The sequence below is a fragment of the Lampetra fluviatilis genome, chromosome 22 (assembly GCF_964198595.1).
Source record: "Lampetra fluviatilis chromosome 22, kcLamFluv1.1, whole genome shotgun sequence".
NCBI classification, from domain to species: Eukaryota; Metazoa; Chordata; class Hyperoartia; order Petromyzontiformes; family Petromyzontidae; genus Lampetra; species Lampetra fluviatilis.
In genome coordinates this window covers 13482447-13499787 of record NC_136296.1, presented here as the reverse complement: position 1 = coordinate 13499787, position 17341 = coordinate 13482447, and the positions used below count along the sequence as shown (strand labels likewise).

The window sequence follows — 17341 nt, the reverse complement described above, 5'->3', positions numbered from 1 at the left end:
CATGCACTGGCTGAGCCCTAATTTCGATCGGATCATTGGGGTTTATTGGTAATAAATCGGCATTTTGCGACCCCCACTGCCACTGTGTAGCATGTTATTACGTGTCAGGGACTCTCAGATGATAGGACAATAATCTGAGTCCATAATTGGCAATAAGTAACGGCAAAGCAGTTATAAGTGACTCACAGAATTGTGCGCAGTTGCGTATACGGTACACGACTTCCCTGAAGGCATTTACCTTCAGCGAGCGCGATACCGATCACACACGGTACGGATTCGACCCTCGATGGCTTTGCCATCGCCGCACACGCGTCAAGGGACAAGTCCTTACTAACAACTCCTATCATTTTTAATTGCTGGAGGGGTTGCCCCCCCTACCTGAAAATCCTGGCTCCGCCATTGTGTGCATGTGTTAAATTTAGCATATGTGCACGTGTATATTTGCACATGTAATCTATTATGTGTGTACTTGGACACGCATTCAAATATAAAGATCCCCTGAATAGCCTTAACAATCTGTTGTGGCAAGTGCCATTAGCAAGCATCTATTAAGGCAGGCACGACACGAGGGGGTGGGTGGGCCAGCACCACGCCTGGCCGCCTCTGTCTCCCTGGTGATGTATACACATCACACCAGGTACTCATTTGAAGCGGAGTCGACCTAGGGGAGGCTCAGGACCAGTTCAGATCATCGTCACTGGTGTTGGCCGTGAGCGGGAATCAAACTCGGGTCACCGGATTCGTAGCGCAGCGATCTAACCATGACACTACCGCTCCCCAGTAGCAAATTGATTCGTCCCCTCTGCAATGTCTGGCTTGGACGCGTCACTGGCTGAAGCCTTGTGTACAGCGCGCATGTCTGCATGGTAGGTTAAGTATATTTGCATAATTAGTGTTCAAGATTAAGTTATTACAATACTTGATTTAAGCTGGCTAATGCATCATAGAGGTTAATATGGAACCGAGTTTCCAGGTCCAGTAGAGAATGCCACAATGATGGCTGGGCCATCATTCCCTTGCAAAAGCACCTGCAGCTACAGGTTACAGCACCGGCAATCGAGCACATGCGGCCACCTCAGGTTGTACTGCGTGCTCGGCACGATACTGTCCGGAGTTTCGCTCCATATGAATTCAGAGATATACAGGACAACTGTTACAATGATGACAGCTCTCATCATCACAACTCTGGCTCAGAGCGCTACCAGTCACCGTCTAGGGCAGCACTTCCCCCCCCCATGCTGTGCTCGAGGACAGCACAGCACCACGAGCGTTCAGCGGCGACGTACACGGATATCGATGAAGGTGAGCAATTTACATCCATCAGAAGAGGCCAAGTGATTCTTTGGTGGGGGGGAGAGGGAACATAAGGTTAAATGGGGGTGGGGGGGTCCATGGCTGACCTGAGGAAATGCTGCTCTTGTCAGTAATGTCGAATAGCAAAAAATCAGGACAATAGCTTAGTGCAGTGGTTCTCAACCTGTTGTGCATGCACCCTCTGGAGGTGCGAGATGCCCTTTCTGGGGGTGCGAGACATGCCAGATTTGTTTAGAAGGTAAATCATCGAAACACAAATTAAGCACGGGCACGTAAGTACAACTACTTTGTTTCATTAAACCTATGGATTCACGTTATAAATTAATTATTGATTGAGAACCAAAGGGGTGCAAGGCTGGAGTAAAGGTTAAGAACCACTGGCTTTAGTGTAAGACAATAAAAATAGGTTTTACATGGAAACCAAACGCAACTGCATCTCAAGACTCGACACAGCAGCGTCTCCACTGAGTGATGTTTTTTTGCTTCAGCAATCAACAGTACATGTTAATTGTACTCTGATGTATTAATACTTTTTACTTCATCTTTATCTTACTGTATCCTCCAGGATAAAGAATACTTTTTTTATTTCACGCCTCTGTTCAAATTATTTTTAGTGTGGGGGGTTAAAGTCTCTTGTTTACACCCCCGCAAGTATGCCAAGCGGGAAGCGATAGCCCCTCTCCTGCCACCCCACCAGCTATGATCAAAACCTTTCTAATTAAACACCTTCCACCTCAGTGCAAAGATTACATCAATCGGTGGATAAAGTGCACAGTTTAAAGACGGGACTATTACACAAACCTGATGCCACACAAACTCAAACTCCTGGTACAAAACACAACCCTGATTCGTGGGAAAAAAACCCCATCTCTTACGAGCATTCCTATTGCTGATGCCTGGGGAATCACTTCAGCTGGGTCTGTTCTGGTCAGTGATCTGGAAAATATTCCTGCACCTGGCACACCACATCTATTATATCTCTTACTATGGCTACTACTTAAAAGCCACACACCAGTGACCCTCAAAATATTCCGTGAGAAATGAAGCCCTTGCGATGCCTGTGTGCTACATCACAAATGCGACACTGCGGGCGTGAAGCCGTCAAGGCTGTGTATCGAGGCCCCCCGCGTGGCCGGCGTGGTGCACGCGACGTTCATTAATGCAATGTGATGGCTTAGTGGCGTTGGCGCCGATACTTCTACAGTCGCGGGTGGCACGGAAGTCAGGGCTCTCGCCACACAGCTGAATCGAGCAGCCAAATCTGCATTTCCAGCTTGTTTATTCATTAATAATACAATTAGAATGAGAGTCTCACGAACATGAGTCGATGTATTTAAATCATACGGCTAAGTCAGCTCGCTATTGCTTCGGTAAGATAAACGCCCCTCACTTCTGTGACTCAAAAGTGAGCGGAAGCACAAAACGTCCCATTTCAATTGTCGGGTGGCGCAGTGGAAACACCGGTCCCTCACAGAGATGAGGGCCACAGTAGAATGTCTGACACGGACGCCTTTCTGTGTAGTTTTAATGTTCTCCACCTGTTCTGCATGGGTTTCCTCAGGGTTCGCCGTTTTCTTCATAAAACTGAAAACATTCAATGTAACGGGTATTGACCAAACATCCCAATTACCTAAAATTACTCAAATGGGATCACACATAGCAACATCATCCCCAAATACGTAAACTTGGCAGAAGCCTCCTGAAAAAGAGTTGAGTGAGGCTGTCCTGGGTAAACAAGCATAAAAAAAATCATATTAATAATAAGCCCTCCCCTACGCCTCCCATCTACAGAGTCACTCACCACTAAGCTACTTCATCATGGCTCTAACTCGCCTGGGTGGCGTCGCCACGGCAAGAGTAGTTGCTTTCTGTTGGCGCTACACTGTGTTTGGAACTGCGTTGCGCTGCGGCCGGCACCGGCTAGAAGGTGCGAGTTCAGTGCCGCGCAGGGCCACGCAGGGCCACGCAGGGCTAAGCGGCCACCCTGCGTGCCCCGCACTCGCAGCAGAACTTGGCCCAGTCGACGGGGTGGCGCGTGCCGCACTCGTAGCAGAAGCGCGGCAGGGGGCGGCGACCGGAGGGTCCGGGGGGCGTCCTGGCGTGTGTCGTCTCGTCTCCATTCGAGTGCTCCCACGGGTCCCGCCGGGCACCGCCAATGCTGGCGCAACCACAACCACGACGTCAACGTGGCGCAACCTCAACCACAACGTCAACGTGGCACGAACATCACCCCACCCAGTACCGCACCCACCTTGCACAAGCGACTGGTTTTATGAGGCTCCCCAGAGACAGTGAGCAGGCAGCCCCTCCATCAGTCCCACCCACTTTTACATATCCACGCCTAGTTGCCCACACATGAAGTGGTTTCGTCCTTTATTACATTGACTATGCCGACTGATCATAGGCCTATTGCCCACATCGTGAGTTGAGCATGAAGCCAGAACATTTGAAATTATGGAAAAATCCTGGGATACTCAACCTTAAAACCAGGAATGTCCCAGCCAAACCGGGACATTTTACAGTGTCAGTGTTCACGTGCAAAACCCCAGCTGAGAACAAAGCAGCTTCGGTTGAGCATTGGGAGAATGGGGAGGGAAACCGTGGTGACCCTGGCTGCAACACAGCTCATTGTTGATACTGCATGGCTGTGATTCGCTCACCCGTCATTGCGCTCGTTCAATGCGGCCCGTGTGGGGCCGGTCCTCCTGGGAGCGCTGCTTCCCATGCTCTTATACCCAGAGGGTGGCGTGGGGCTGCGAGCCGGCGTCCTATGCGACACACGGATGTACCACGTGGCTGCCACAATTCATGGTATGCTGGAATATCTACTAATTGTATGCTGAAATGGCAGACAGTCGCACATGACTGTCTGCTTGTGTTACACACGTACACACACACGAGGTAGAGCCGGACCGCACACATGGACATTACCGCTGGATGGGCGTGAGCTCGCTGGCCACGCGTCTGCCCGCTGAGCGTCCTGTCCTGAGCGGGGGCCCATCAAACTCCACTTCTCGGCCGTATGTCGACCTGAGAACCGCAGGTCAATGGGTCACATGTAAGGAGCACAAGGAGCCACGGGGATCACACAGCACATGGAAACACTGCCAGCAAACTCACGATGGAAATCGATCGCACTTGGCACAAGCTGATTGTCTGAATACAGCTTGAAATTAATTTTTCTTTCCACATTGTATGAATTGCACGCTTGAAATGACATTGAGATACGGAAAGATGAACACATGGATTTGATAACTTACAATGAGACAGAATTGTGACCATCAATAAAAGTGGGCTTGGGCAGGACACGTTACTAGAAGGGGTGATAGCTGGTGGTCAAGGCAGAAACACACCACAGAAGACGTCCGCCATGGAAATGGAGCGATAAGATAAACTCGTGCATGGATGCTAAATGGATTGCTCCATCACAGGACCATGAGAGATGGTAGTGGCTTGGGGTGGCCTCCATCCAGCAGTGGATTGATGTTGGCTGAAAATGACGATGGCTTGTGTAGCTGTTGCATTTGCTATAGAACCATTTGTGAATGTGTTCCACTGAGCCGGTGCGAGGTGCCGTGCTCACCCTCCCCGTGACGGTGTGCTGCTGCTGCTGCTGGCCTTGCCCACGCCCGTCCTCGCCTCCCGCGCTGGGGAGGCCTCGCGTAGCCGGGATGCCAGGGCACCGGTTGCACCGGCACCTGCACAACAAAATCAGTGACGAATCCACACACATCACACACTTACAAAATTCAAAGACTACTGATTATATTATCTAACCGCAGTGTTTACTTCTGGGGTTTGCCTATGAAAGCTCTGTGATGTCAGCTTCCAAATGCCGTTCTCTGATACGAAGGAATACTTCATCACATGACAGCACGACTGGGATAAAATTATGGATAAAGACAAGGACTGTTCGCTGTGGGAGGTGGTGAAAGTCACCAGCAGAGCGCATGGAGGTCCCTGCCATGTGGGAGCGGCTGGGCAGCAGCGCCGGCATTTGAGAGGGGGTCGCCCCGTCCTTTTTCTTGACCGACGGCACCCGGTACTAGAACCGCAAGAAAAAGAGCAAGCACCCAGTGCTTGTCACAAACAAAACAGGCTGACAGCACGTTCCCTCTGTTCCCTGTATATCCTCACTCTGCCTTACATTGTACCGTAGAAAGAGAGAGACAAATTATTAAATCTCACACGCAAGTGTCCCTCGGGCACCACTGCTTCCACACTGGTGGGACTGGGTGGTGGCACAGGAGACTGAGGAGGCGCAGGAGGAGCAGGAGGAGGCACCTGTATGCGGACCGCTAGGCGGGATGATGCCTGCTGGGAGGGGCCGCTCCGGCCGATGCGCGCCGCCTGCTCTTTGCAGAACATGATGTGGCGCTCAGCCGCGCCTTCGTTGAACCTCCGCTGGCAGCACGGGCACTGCACGTAGTCTGAACGGGGCCGCACGCACAACAGCACCAGCACGAGGGTGACCAAAGGGTGGGCGCTAATGACGGTGCCGTACAAAACGGTGTCACGTGTCGCAAGTGATGGGCCATGGATTTTCCTTTACCAGGGTTTAAGGACGGCGGAGGTGGAGGAGGCAGGGGCCCCCCTTCCTTGAGTGCCTGAGTCACTCCTTTAGCCGCGCGGATTGTCTTGACAAATTCCTCGTGCTCTTGCCTCCAGTTGGACTTCTTCTGCGGCAGCGGCTGTGACTGCTGCAGAGGGGACACAATGCTGACCGCCACAGCTGCAAACTGTCACTGACATTCAGGCCATTTCTCAAGGCAGGGTTCTTAAATTGCATTTTCTGGTGGGCCACATAATACAAAGTTTGTGCATCTGGGCCACGTGACGTCGCATCACGTGTAGACATTATGGCGTCACATTACCCCGGGATATCATAACATCTGTGCACGTGGCGTTTAGTCCGTGCATCTTGTCTTCAGCTTTCTCATTCTCAGTTTTGTATCTCGGTTTCATCTCAGTCATCTTTATTTATTTTCTCTGCTCTCTCATTTCTATAGCTTGTTTATCTCTTTTTCGTCTCACAAATCTGTACATCTTAAATCTTAGTAAGCTATTGCTCTCAAGGGGTCAAAGAACGACGGGCCACTCCCTCAGCCTTCTTGGGTCACATCTCCAAATGCCAAGATCACTGCACTCTGCTGCCACTGATTTAAATGGCCGTGGTTGTCACCAAGGAGACAGGAAGGTGGGAGTCGTACCTTGGCAGACGCAAGCTTGGGTTTCAGCGTCGAGATTTCCGTCCCATCGAAGCGCTGCCTCTGCGAGTCGAACACCTTGCGCTTCTTGGTGGCTTGCTTGCGACAGACGTTGATGTGCTTTTTCTGCACAACAACCACCCGCACACACTCAGCCCCAGCGGAACCAGACTCCACGAGAGCCACCCTCCCAAGCCTGGCGGTGCACTCGGCGTCTAAACACCACGTCAGGGAATTTATCAGCGTACGTGAAACACAAGGGCACCTCCACACATTGCACGCACACGTTGTAAGTTACAAATGAAGGTTGAAGGTACAACTGCATTGGACTCGATACGAAGTGTTTTCATTGGCATTTCTACGAGAATGTCATCTGAAAAACTTCTCTGCCTTCTAGAAATCTATCCATCATGTATTGTTCAACTAAAAAAGACATAGGTTTCGATACAATTAATAAATATTTGAAACCACCTGCCCAATAATATTTGACTTGAAAATTACTTCAGCCATCATTTACTAAACATGAACGTAAAATAAGTACAATAAACTGACAGCTATGGGCTCTTGCAATTACACCGTGTTGCTGTAATGCTGTTCTGGACTCTGCAGAGGTCTGACTTAGAGGCCTCTGGATGACTCAGAAATTAAACTGTATATTAGTATTTCAGAACTCGTATTTTTTGCTTTTACATGCATTCCCTATATATGTATGTATGTTTAATTTCTTTCGCACCATACGTAGCCATCCGTGCTGACTAGAGGTGCTAGAGATATGTTTTGGATTTATAACTTTCGGATTTTTAAGGAAATGTTCGGATGTGTTTTTATTATTTATGTGTCTTGGGCTCACAAAAGTGACATCACTCAATGACACATTACACCATTCTTGGCAAGAAAACAGCGAAAGTGACATTGATCAAGTCACTTTTTTTTCCTTGTAACAATGTTTTTTCGGATTGTCCAACATTTCATTACTCGGCCTGATTTTAGTATTTTCTGGGTGAATCCGTAAAACATGGAAGACATCCCTATATGTCGTGGTGTTGCGATGAGCCGGTTGTTTTTAAGGAACACCACCACTACAATTAACTCATCACTGTTGCTCATCTCGTTACGTTTCACGACCCGCGAACGTACCAGGCTCTGCGGCGCAAACGTCCTCCCACAGACGCTGCATGGCAAGTAGTTCTCCCGACTCGGCCCGATGTACTCTGCAACGAGAGCACAGGGACAGAGTTGTGAGTTGTAGGGGGTGGCTTGCAGCATGGCACTTCCCATGGAGCCACAGCTGCCCGTGACCCACGTGCCACGCCCGTGACATGTGGTGCGACTTGGTGATCCATTTCACACACTCTTTGCTAAAACGAAAACGCCAAGACTACTAGCGACCCAGATGCTGGGCAAGTATAGCACTCTGAAGTAGGACTGTCGCCACAGGTGTTTGGGCAATAAATGTAGCGTTTAGTACTACTGCCCCTAACCTCAATCCTAAATACAACCCACTATCTGTAACGACAAACCAAAATCCCTAATCCTGAACTCCAAACTCTAACTCTGAATACTTAAATGTAACCCAGAACCCTAACCCCAAACCCTTAACCTAGACAAAAAACTCAAGGGGCACCCCTAAACATTCCATCATCTAAAACCCAAGGAAGGTCTATGATTGGATGAAAATAAGTCGACGATTGTATACAATGTTGGCCATCGTAGTGGACTCAGCTTCTTTCCCCACATCCGCAGGGACAGAAACCACTTTCTACAAAATGCAGCACGTGAATAAAGTATGTTTTACAGCAAATGCATTTTACAGACTTGGAATTGTGTGGTAAGAAAACACATCGTTATTTGTTCAGAATGGTGCAGACTGCGCATCAGTGGAAGAAATTAAGAAGGGGGCCCCTGTAAACTCGGTACGCTACTCCACTGCACTATTGCTTGTTATTGCTTTTGCAAATTATGCAGTTGTCTGCCACGGAGGTTTCACATCTGGCGCATTTCCAGATTCGTCAAGATGCCCTGCAGCCCAGAGGGGCGCAGTGGAAACAGCTTCTTCGCCCTGCCCACGCCCTGTCCGCTGTCAGGCGGCGTGGTGGTGGTGGCGGGGTGGTGGCGGCGGGGTGGAGGTGGTGGGTCTCACGTTGGCTCAACCCACTGCCGTTCCCAACCCCCAACCTCGTTCCGAAACCCCCACGTATATACAATCTGCACCTGTTCTGAACATACCCGTGTTTTAAACCTTGACATATACTTGAACATATTTCTTGTTTAACACCGCTCCTCTTATAAAAACCCAAATAGCTGTTATGTACAACTCTCTTGTCGACCCATGTCTTTATTTTCGTCATGTCTTTGCCTCGCCCAGTGTCCACATCAGTGTTCCAGTTCTGTCACCGTCTCTCTCTCTGGCTGTCTTCATGTCCCGTGTTAGCATCTGCCACTCCAGTGTCTCTCGATATACGCGTCGCAGTGCTTGTCTCTACCAATCTCGAGGTCCCCTCTTCTCCCACCATCTGCATGGGGCGCAAATTCCCGTTGAGACGCCTCCACGGCGCGGGGTGCGCACGCAATTTAGTCGGCGTCGCATTGCACGCCCATGATCCCTCTTGTTCTGACCCCACTACTATTTAAAGCCACACCATTCCCCCAGAATCAATATTCCAAACCTCTCCTGTATAAAAAGCCCTGTTATTATGAACCCTGTTCGTCTGACAACACGCGCGCCGATTTGCCATTGGGTCACCGCCCATGAGCGCCGCGCTGCCCTCGGGTCTCAGGACCCGGCCAGGCTGATGCTCTGAGGTCTCAGGACCCGGCTCTGCCTCTGGGCTCCGGGGCCCCCGAGGCGCGGACTTGGCCGAGGCCTCATCGCCCATTCTCTAGCAGCAGTCGACGCTTCACCTACCGTCCTCGTCCGCCATCTTGTTGCCACGGCAACGGCCCCCCGCGCCAATACCGCGCGCGTCGATTGGCTCTCCGTCTCCAGGGGCGACGACCACGACGTGACGTCACGACAATTCCTCCCGCCCTATCGCCAGGGAGACGGCGCTTTCCCAGAGTGTACCCAAGAAGAAGAGCAACCACAGTGTACCCCAATCACAGCGTGTAACAAAGCAGCGACACGAAGTGTACCCGGAAGTCGTAGAGGTAAAATAAGGGTATCCATGGGAACACAACAGGAGGTGTCGCCAAATCGTCGTGCACAAACACAGAGTGTACCCAACACACACAGAGTGTACCCCACAAACACAGAGTGTACTCAACAAACACACAAACACAGAGTGTACCCCACAAACACAGAGTGTACCCAACACACACACAGTGTGTACCCAACACACACAGAGTGTACCCAACAAACACAGAGTGTACCCAACACACACAAACACAGAGTGTACCCAACACACACACAGTGTGTACCCAACACACAGAGTGTACCCCACACACACAGAGTGTACCCAACATACACAAACACAGAGTGTACCCAACACACACACACACACAGTGTACCCCACACACACAGAGTGTATCCCACACACACACAGTGTGTACCCAACACACACAGAGTGTGCCCCACACACACACAGAGTGTACCCCACACACACACAGAGTGTACCCAACACACACAGTGTACCCAACACACACACAGTGTGTACCCAACACACACAGAGTTTACCCAACAAGCACACAGTGTACCAACACACACAAACACAGAGTGTACCCCACACACAGAGTGTACCCAACACACACAGAGTGTACCCAAGATGTCGTGCAGCAGAGAAACAGAGCAAGCCCAGAGGGTCGATGCCCATGGTTAAACAGCTGTTGAGGGCAGTCGCCAGCAGCGTGAAATGCCGTGTGGGTAGCAGCAGAGGGCAGCAACACCCCTTGCCTTCTTCACACACCGGCCCAACTCAGTGAAGTATGGTCAAATAACCAGGACTTAATTTCATTGTGAATATTCTCCGGTTAGCTGTTAAACGAGAGTAGGTGGCGCGTGACTATTTTACACAACCAGAACGAGGGGATATACTTGATGCGAAATATATGTCCGGGTCACCAACCCTGACAGATCCAGACTGAAATTAATCTTCGCAAGTAGCTCCCATGACCCAGGTAGTGTGGAGAAGCCGTCTGCTTGGACTGGATTGACAAAGCGCTGTCCACAAACATTCACCCCCCCCCCCTTGAGCCGCTTTAAAAGGAAAAGCTTGTGAACCATTCCACTTGACAGGATTGACGAGGCAGCCCCGTGCTGTGCTCTGTCCCCCACAGCGTTTGCAGGGGTGGCACGGCGATGAATGCGAGCCTGCCGGAGTGCGGAGGAGGTTCCCGCCGCTGCTTCTAGCTGCACGCGTGGCCACATCTGGACAAGAATGCGGTTGCGTCATCGGCGTCCGTGCTGCAGGTCCCGCCTCGCAGGGGTCGTGACCTCCAGTGCAGCCCCCATCGCACGCGACGTGATTTGGCTTCATCCAGCCACGGGAAATAGGAAAAGAGGCCGATCTGAGGAGGGGATTCATGCTCGCGTGACTGTGGCAGAGATCAGACAAACGGTCGGTTGTATGAGCCAGTGGAAAACGTCCGCTCATCGAAGGCCATGCGGGTTCATCTTCTTGGTTCTTTCGGTAAAGTCACGTAGAAGGGAAATAATAAAATAATAAAAATAAAACATAATAAAATACAATTCTCACGACGTTTCGGCCACAACGCAAGCAGCCGTCCTCAGGACTTTACCGAAAGAACCAAGAAGATGAATCCCTGCAGTCACGAAAGCTTTAAATCGAAGGCCATGGGAGTTGTTTTGGCCACACTTAGGCGCAGTGGTCAGTGGGGGTTGCAGATAAGGGAATAACCCGGGACAGGTTCACATATCATAACTCGCGAGTGACGTTAGTCGTGGCCGGGAATCAAATTCGGTCCTCGGGGTTCACGGTATCGTGCACCAACCACCAGGAAAGATGTCCGCACACCACATCCAGTATACCTCCTCGCTACGGCTGTGGCTACGACTACTCACGTGCTGCCTACTGCAGTCTACAGACAACCCAGACAATAGTCAGTGGGCGAAGAAGTCCTGGTCGTGAGTGTTCATGTACTGCACCCGCTAGGCCTGACACGTGCTCAAGCCTCATTGAGTGTCAAGCCTCTTGATCAAGAGGGTCCCACGTTGGGATATTTGAGCAAAGCCGTCTGCAGGATTGTTTTTTGGCTCTGGCCCGGGGGATCAAGTGGTGCTCACTAAGGTTCTCTTTCCGCTTCATCAAAGATCGCTGAGCCAACAAAACCGCCCAGATCCCACAAATCACGGCAGCTCGCCACGCTGGCTGTGAGCGGGCGTGCGCCCTTGAGCGCAGGGGCAGGAGCTGATGCGTGATGGTAGTTTCACCACCATCGTCAGCACTACCTTCACTGTCACCGTCACCACCACAGCAATCATCATTATGATCATAATCACAATTGCTACCACTATCATTTATATCGCGGTCATCTGCATTGCCACCACCATCATCATTTCCAGCTCCATCATCAGTATCACCATCATTTGTTCATGTTTTTGTTTGTTGTGGTTGCACCCGATTCAATAGCCGCCTGGCTCACAGGGCTGTACGTAATAAATGAACTGAATGAAAGGACCTCCACAACCTTTTACCGTCTTAACCTAGTGTCCTTTCCCCCTCTGTTCTGTAGCCACATCACTTTACCTCTTCTAAAAATAACCTCCATTTATTTAGACGCTACAGAATTCCAATATGTATCATACATTTAATTGATATGATAATCACGAGCCCCACCACCAGTCTCACCACCAGACCCGTTCGTCAATCCACTGCTGGATGAGGGCCTTCCCACACCGTGCTGGTCTTGGCAGTCGTCGGAACAAACTTCCCGTGCTGGTTGGTGAAGGTGGTGAACACAGACCTGGAAAGAGCAGCACAGCACAATGGGTGCACTACCCACTGCTACCCACAACGCAGCAGCGCCGCGGCTGCCCTGCGACGACGCGTGCACGTGCTCGCCCATCCGAGCGCTGTCCAGGATCAGCACCGCTTCGCTTGCGAGCTGTGATGAGGCCGGGCGCGTTCCGGGTAATGAATTCAGATTCAAATGTGGGCTGACGGCGCCCATCATTGCGTGATTACTGTGGGCACGGCCAGGGGATTGGCACTGCAGTTGGCGTCTTCACCACGACCTTAAACGGGGAATGGCGGTGACAGGGTTAAGTCGAGGGGAAAGAGCCCTCGTGCACTCATGCAATACAATTGGCTGCTGCGGTATTTTTCAGAGCTGGCGGTGTTTTCGCGCGGCAGCCCACGGGGACAGTGCGGCCCCACTAAACACAGCGTTATTTTCGTGCAGTCGCCTTAATTGGTGTGCGCTAATTAATTATTAAACCAGAGTTGACAGGGTGTGAGGGTGAGGAATACGGCGAGGCATACGGGGGGTGGTTCCAATGAGTAATCGGACTGTGCGTGGCTATCGAGTGCTGCGCAGGCGGTGCAACTGCGCCGAGACCCACGGGTCGGAGGGGCCGAGGCGCGGGTCGACGGACAGACAAGGGGGAGGAGTGGTGGGGAAATTGGACAGCGCCACTCCAATTCCTTGCTCCAGGAGCCGTGCACCAACCACGCAATTCCACTGGTGAGGGGTGAGGGTTAGGTGAGTAGTGTGAGAGGGTAAGTGGAGTTATTGGTGAGGAGTATGGTTAGGAATATGATGATACATTGGCTTAGGGTGATGAATGTGAGCCAGGCGTAGTCGTAAGGGTGAGGGGCAGGCTTAGCACAAGGACTCGGGGTGAGTTGTATTTAATTAAATATAGCCAGCAGGGTCAAGGGTTATGTGTTAAGGTTCGGGGTAAGAAGTGACAGTGAGTTTCGTTGTGAGGCGTAGGAGCATGATGCGGGTTAGGGTTAGTGGTTAGGGTAAGGAGTAGAAGGCAAGGGTGAGTAGAGTTTGTGGTGAGCATGATCACTGGTGACCGTGGGGTTTTAGAGCAGACGTGTACTACCAGGGTGAGGGTTATGTTGAGGGTTTAGGGTGATCGGCCAGGCTGTTCAATATCAGTGCTGCACCAGCCGTCTGTGCAGACAAGAAACTCATTCCATCAGAGGCGGCAATGATCCCTGTCGTGCCAGACCCAAGGCGCTGAATATGTTGACTCGGAGATAAAACCCCAAAGCGGGCGTCTGTATCACTCGGCATTCCTCCACGCCAGGGTTAATGATTCCGCGAGTCGAGCAAGCAAAGTCCGATGACCCCGCATTCCTTCCGCCTCCACGGACGTTGGGAGGGCGGCACGGTGATCGGTGCCAATTCACCTCGGCGCCGCGTCGTGTCACAAACCGCGAGTTGCGTCATCGCAGCAGCGGCAGGAGCGCAGCGAGGAAGTAACGCAACTCACGTCGCAAGCCGGTGGCAAGATACTGTGGTGGGCCGGCGATATCCTTACACAAGACACTTCGCGAAGATCCGACCCAAGAATTAACCTGTTTCTGCTGCTGCTGCCGGACCGCCCTCGACCGCGGTGGAAACCCACAACTCACGGGAGCAAATACTCAACCAGGACCGTAACTCAGAGAACAACCATGTCCACCTTCGTCATCACCCCCTCGGGTGATGACGTTTTCTTTTACATGAATTCACTCATGACTGGAAAGGGTCAAATATATCAACAATGCAGGACCTTCCTAAACATGAGTCTTGAGCCTCAGTAAGAGCCGGCATGAGTATGAGTATTGATTATTATTGTTGTTCTGGCCCCACTGTTGACTTGCCGCAGAGTGGCTCTCGTGCTGCTGATCCCGGAGCTCACACCGCCGGCTGCCTCGCTCTGGCCGCCCTCTCGACGCTGCGTGACGCCATCCCCATCCACTTCACAATTCTCCGCGTCCTTCTCCACGTCACATGTCCTCGTGTCGCTTTCTCCATTCCTCTCTGCGTCTCGCCATAGCTTTCGCACTCCGTGTGTATGGCGTTCAAGCAGCAGGCGGCAGTGGTGTGTTGGATGTTGGAAGCCATTCCACGACACCCGGGGGTGGTAGCCGAGTAAGTCCGCTTGCTGCACCAGAGTGCGCGTGTGTTTGGCAGTCGCCGGCAATAGATGCGCCTGATGGTTTGCACCTCATCGCATTCGCAGTTTGGTGGAGTCCTTGATCTTCCATCAATCGAGGAAATATCCCACAACTTCTTCCTCCACGTGTTGTTGTTGGGACGCGGTCGACAGCGGTCTCCACTGTCATCGGGGCAGCAGAGAGAAGCCAGGGCTGTCTCCGCGTCAGCTCTTCCGTAACGTTCTTGTTCGGGACACCGCTGGTGTGCCATTAACTGCCATCATGGCATCTTCGTGGCGTGTGCTATGCTGCAGAGGCGTCGCGTGGTTGGCATGAGCCTTCACCCGTGGACACCTGTGCAGTTGCACCACCTGCACACTCGATCGCCACGCCACTGCGCTCCACTGCCGTGCGCAAAGTACAGCCGACGTCCACGCGACTCCGACCTGGACGGCCGATTGCCAGAACCGACTCGGCTGAAGGTCGTGGGCCATCGGACACGGGCCCAGGAATTACATCATCATCACGATCCATGGGCAGATAGTCCGTAGGTGTCCTCTGCACATTTCGTCATTCTTTCCACTTTTCTCTGTCAGGAATTACGTAACAAAATATTTAACTTGCGACGCGATCCCAAGTCCCGCATGGGTGAGTTTCACGCTCGCTCGCGTCAGCCCGCGCCGCCGACGCGGCGTGGCCGGTGGCACCGCGGTCCGGGCCCTTGAGTTGCACGCTCAGCCGGTTCCGCCGAGGCCCCCTCTGCTCACCGTTACCCGCTCGCCCCGAAGCCGCTTCTGACTGGCTTGAGGAATGGGATGATTGCGTTTGTGAGTAGAAGCGAGTTTTCTGCTTGCGAGCTGCATTTTTTTTACCCGGATGAGGGCAGCTCCCCGCGCAGCGCTTCGCTGAAGTGCGATGATTCAACGATTCCAGGATTACACAACAATGTGTCTCACGCTCCACCGCGCAGCGTCCCTCCGCGCGGATTATCACTCTTGTTCGCTTCCATCCTGCGCTTACCTTTCTGTCTGTGGATCTTCTCATCATGCACAGAGCGGTGCATGTTGGTTTATTGTGGCCCTGAGGCAGTGGCCACACTTGCCCAGGGATCATGGGGGGGGGGGGGGGGGCTTGGGCACGCGAAGCCCAAAAGTTGTGATGCGCTGTCTCTGCAACTCCATTCCAGGTCGCATCGGGAATTTCTGGCACAATCAAATCTGTTCAGTAAAATGCGAGACTATATGAGCTTGTGTCGGCTCATGTCTGAGCTGGATTGATTCACCAATGGCTTGCAGGTGTTTTTGTACAGCACCCTCGGCGTTGGAGAAAAGCCAACCACCTTGTATGTCAGTGACAAAGTCGCGTTTTTCCTCCTGCGATTCACGACTGCTGTTAAAAGTGCACGCTTGCGTGTGCAGAGCCGCGGCCACAATTGGCAGGAGCTGCCAGCGCTCATCTCGGTCAGAGACCCAAAAGTGCGGTTATCCGGTTGATCATGTTTCTCCCCCCATGCACCTCGTCACCCCAACCACTGTCGTAATATCAGCCGACTCATGTCGCACTTTTATCGCTCCACCACCACCGCGATTACTGTTCTCATGAACTTCACGCATTGTTACCTGTCCACAGCCTGTTCTACCAGTTTTAACGGTTTCCTCTACAGTGCTTTCATACTGCACTCAACCTCCATTGATGGTGCAGGAAATAAAGTTCGTCTCTCTCATTTTCTCACACACGTCAACTTTAGATCTCCCTGCCATCGTCCTCCATCCCGAGTTCATACAACCCCGCCTAATTGAGAAGACGTGCTGGTTCATTGCTGGTCGCTCAGCACTAGAGCAATCGCAAACTGTTTAACATGGCTGCTAGAAGCATCTGCCAATCCGCTGCCTGCAGCAAGACCCACACAGCGGTGACACTCGACAGCAGGACTGACATCACATCCTCACCCTGCAGGTTTCGTGAGTGAAATGTTGGGCCGACCCAAGTACAAAACATTGGCTTGGGGTCCCCACAATGTAAATACAAACTCATATTGTATGCAATTTGATGCGGGGGGTGGGGGGCTACGGAGTTTGGGGCCCCAGTAAAGTTGAACCCCTTTTAACCCCTCCCCCCCGAACCTTTCGTCAGGCACATCCAGACCCGACAACAAGCCACAACCATCAACCACGCTCTCGAAAAGTCTCAGCCAAGGCTTGGGTTTGTGTCCTGCAAGCAGCCTGAATTTAGCCTCGTCGACGATCTAGTTACAAGCCACCAGAGACGAACAATCAACCAGCACAGCAGGGTTTGCTCGTCTGGCTTCGTGCAATACACGTCATGCAACAGGCCCGAGAGATTCAGCGCCATGCCCTTACACAGGAGAGGCCACGCTCTCATTAAGGACACGCTCATGCCCTTAGGGAGCAGCTTTGCCCCATGAAGTAGAATACACACGTGTGTGCTCGGTGCCCTTTAAGAACGGGGACACTTACATCACACTGGGCCACAGGGCTTGCATTTCTGACCGAATCGTTTATGCGTCGCCAGCCGACTGGAGTAGGTGACACGTGATAAATAGTAGCCACGGATATCGCGAGGTATACTCGATGTGGTATGCCGGGTGTAAAAATAAGCCCTGCCTGAACATCCTGTATCACTGTGTGGAAGACTGCTTCCCTACATCTGCAGGAGTGTGCAACAGCGAGGAGGTACAGTATATTGTTAATTTTATTGAAATATTAAAACTCACAAAGCAAACTGGAATAAGGCTGGTGGCGTTTGTGT

The 17341-nt window shown here is 51.8% G+C and overlaps 1 protein-coding gene across 2 annotated transcripts; it reads right to left on the bottom strand.

The window, feature by feature from the left end:
* Window positions 1–49: 49 nt before the first annotated feature.
* On the bottom strand, window positions 50–9572 carry LOC144938586 (zinc finger C2HC domain-containing protein 1B-like). Of its 2 annotated transcripts, XM_078866558.1 has the most exons (10): window positions 9427–9570; window positions 7659–7732; window positions 6525–6647; window positions 5867–6014; window positions 5599–5744; window positions 5254–5359; window positions 4898–5012; window positions 4246–4344; window positions 3975–4082; window positions 50–3472 (listed from the first exon to the last, which is right to left on the bottom strand). In XM_078866558.1, the coding sequence occupies exons 1-10, from the start codon at window positions 9440–9442 to the stop codon at window positions 3286–3288; spliced, it is 1122 nt and encodes a 373-aa protein (XP_078722684.1). In that variant the 5' UTR covers window positions 9443–9570; the 3' UTR covers window positions 50–3285. The 2 variants fall into 2 exon arrangements, with proteins under 2 accessions (XP_078722684.1, XP_078722685.1); XM_078866559.1 differs by lacking the exon at window positions 3975–4082 and having other exon boundaries at window positions 9427–9572.
* Between the last annotated feature and the right edge of the window lie 7769 nt (window positions 9573–17341).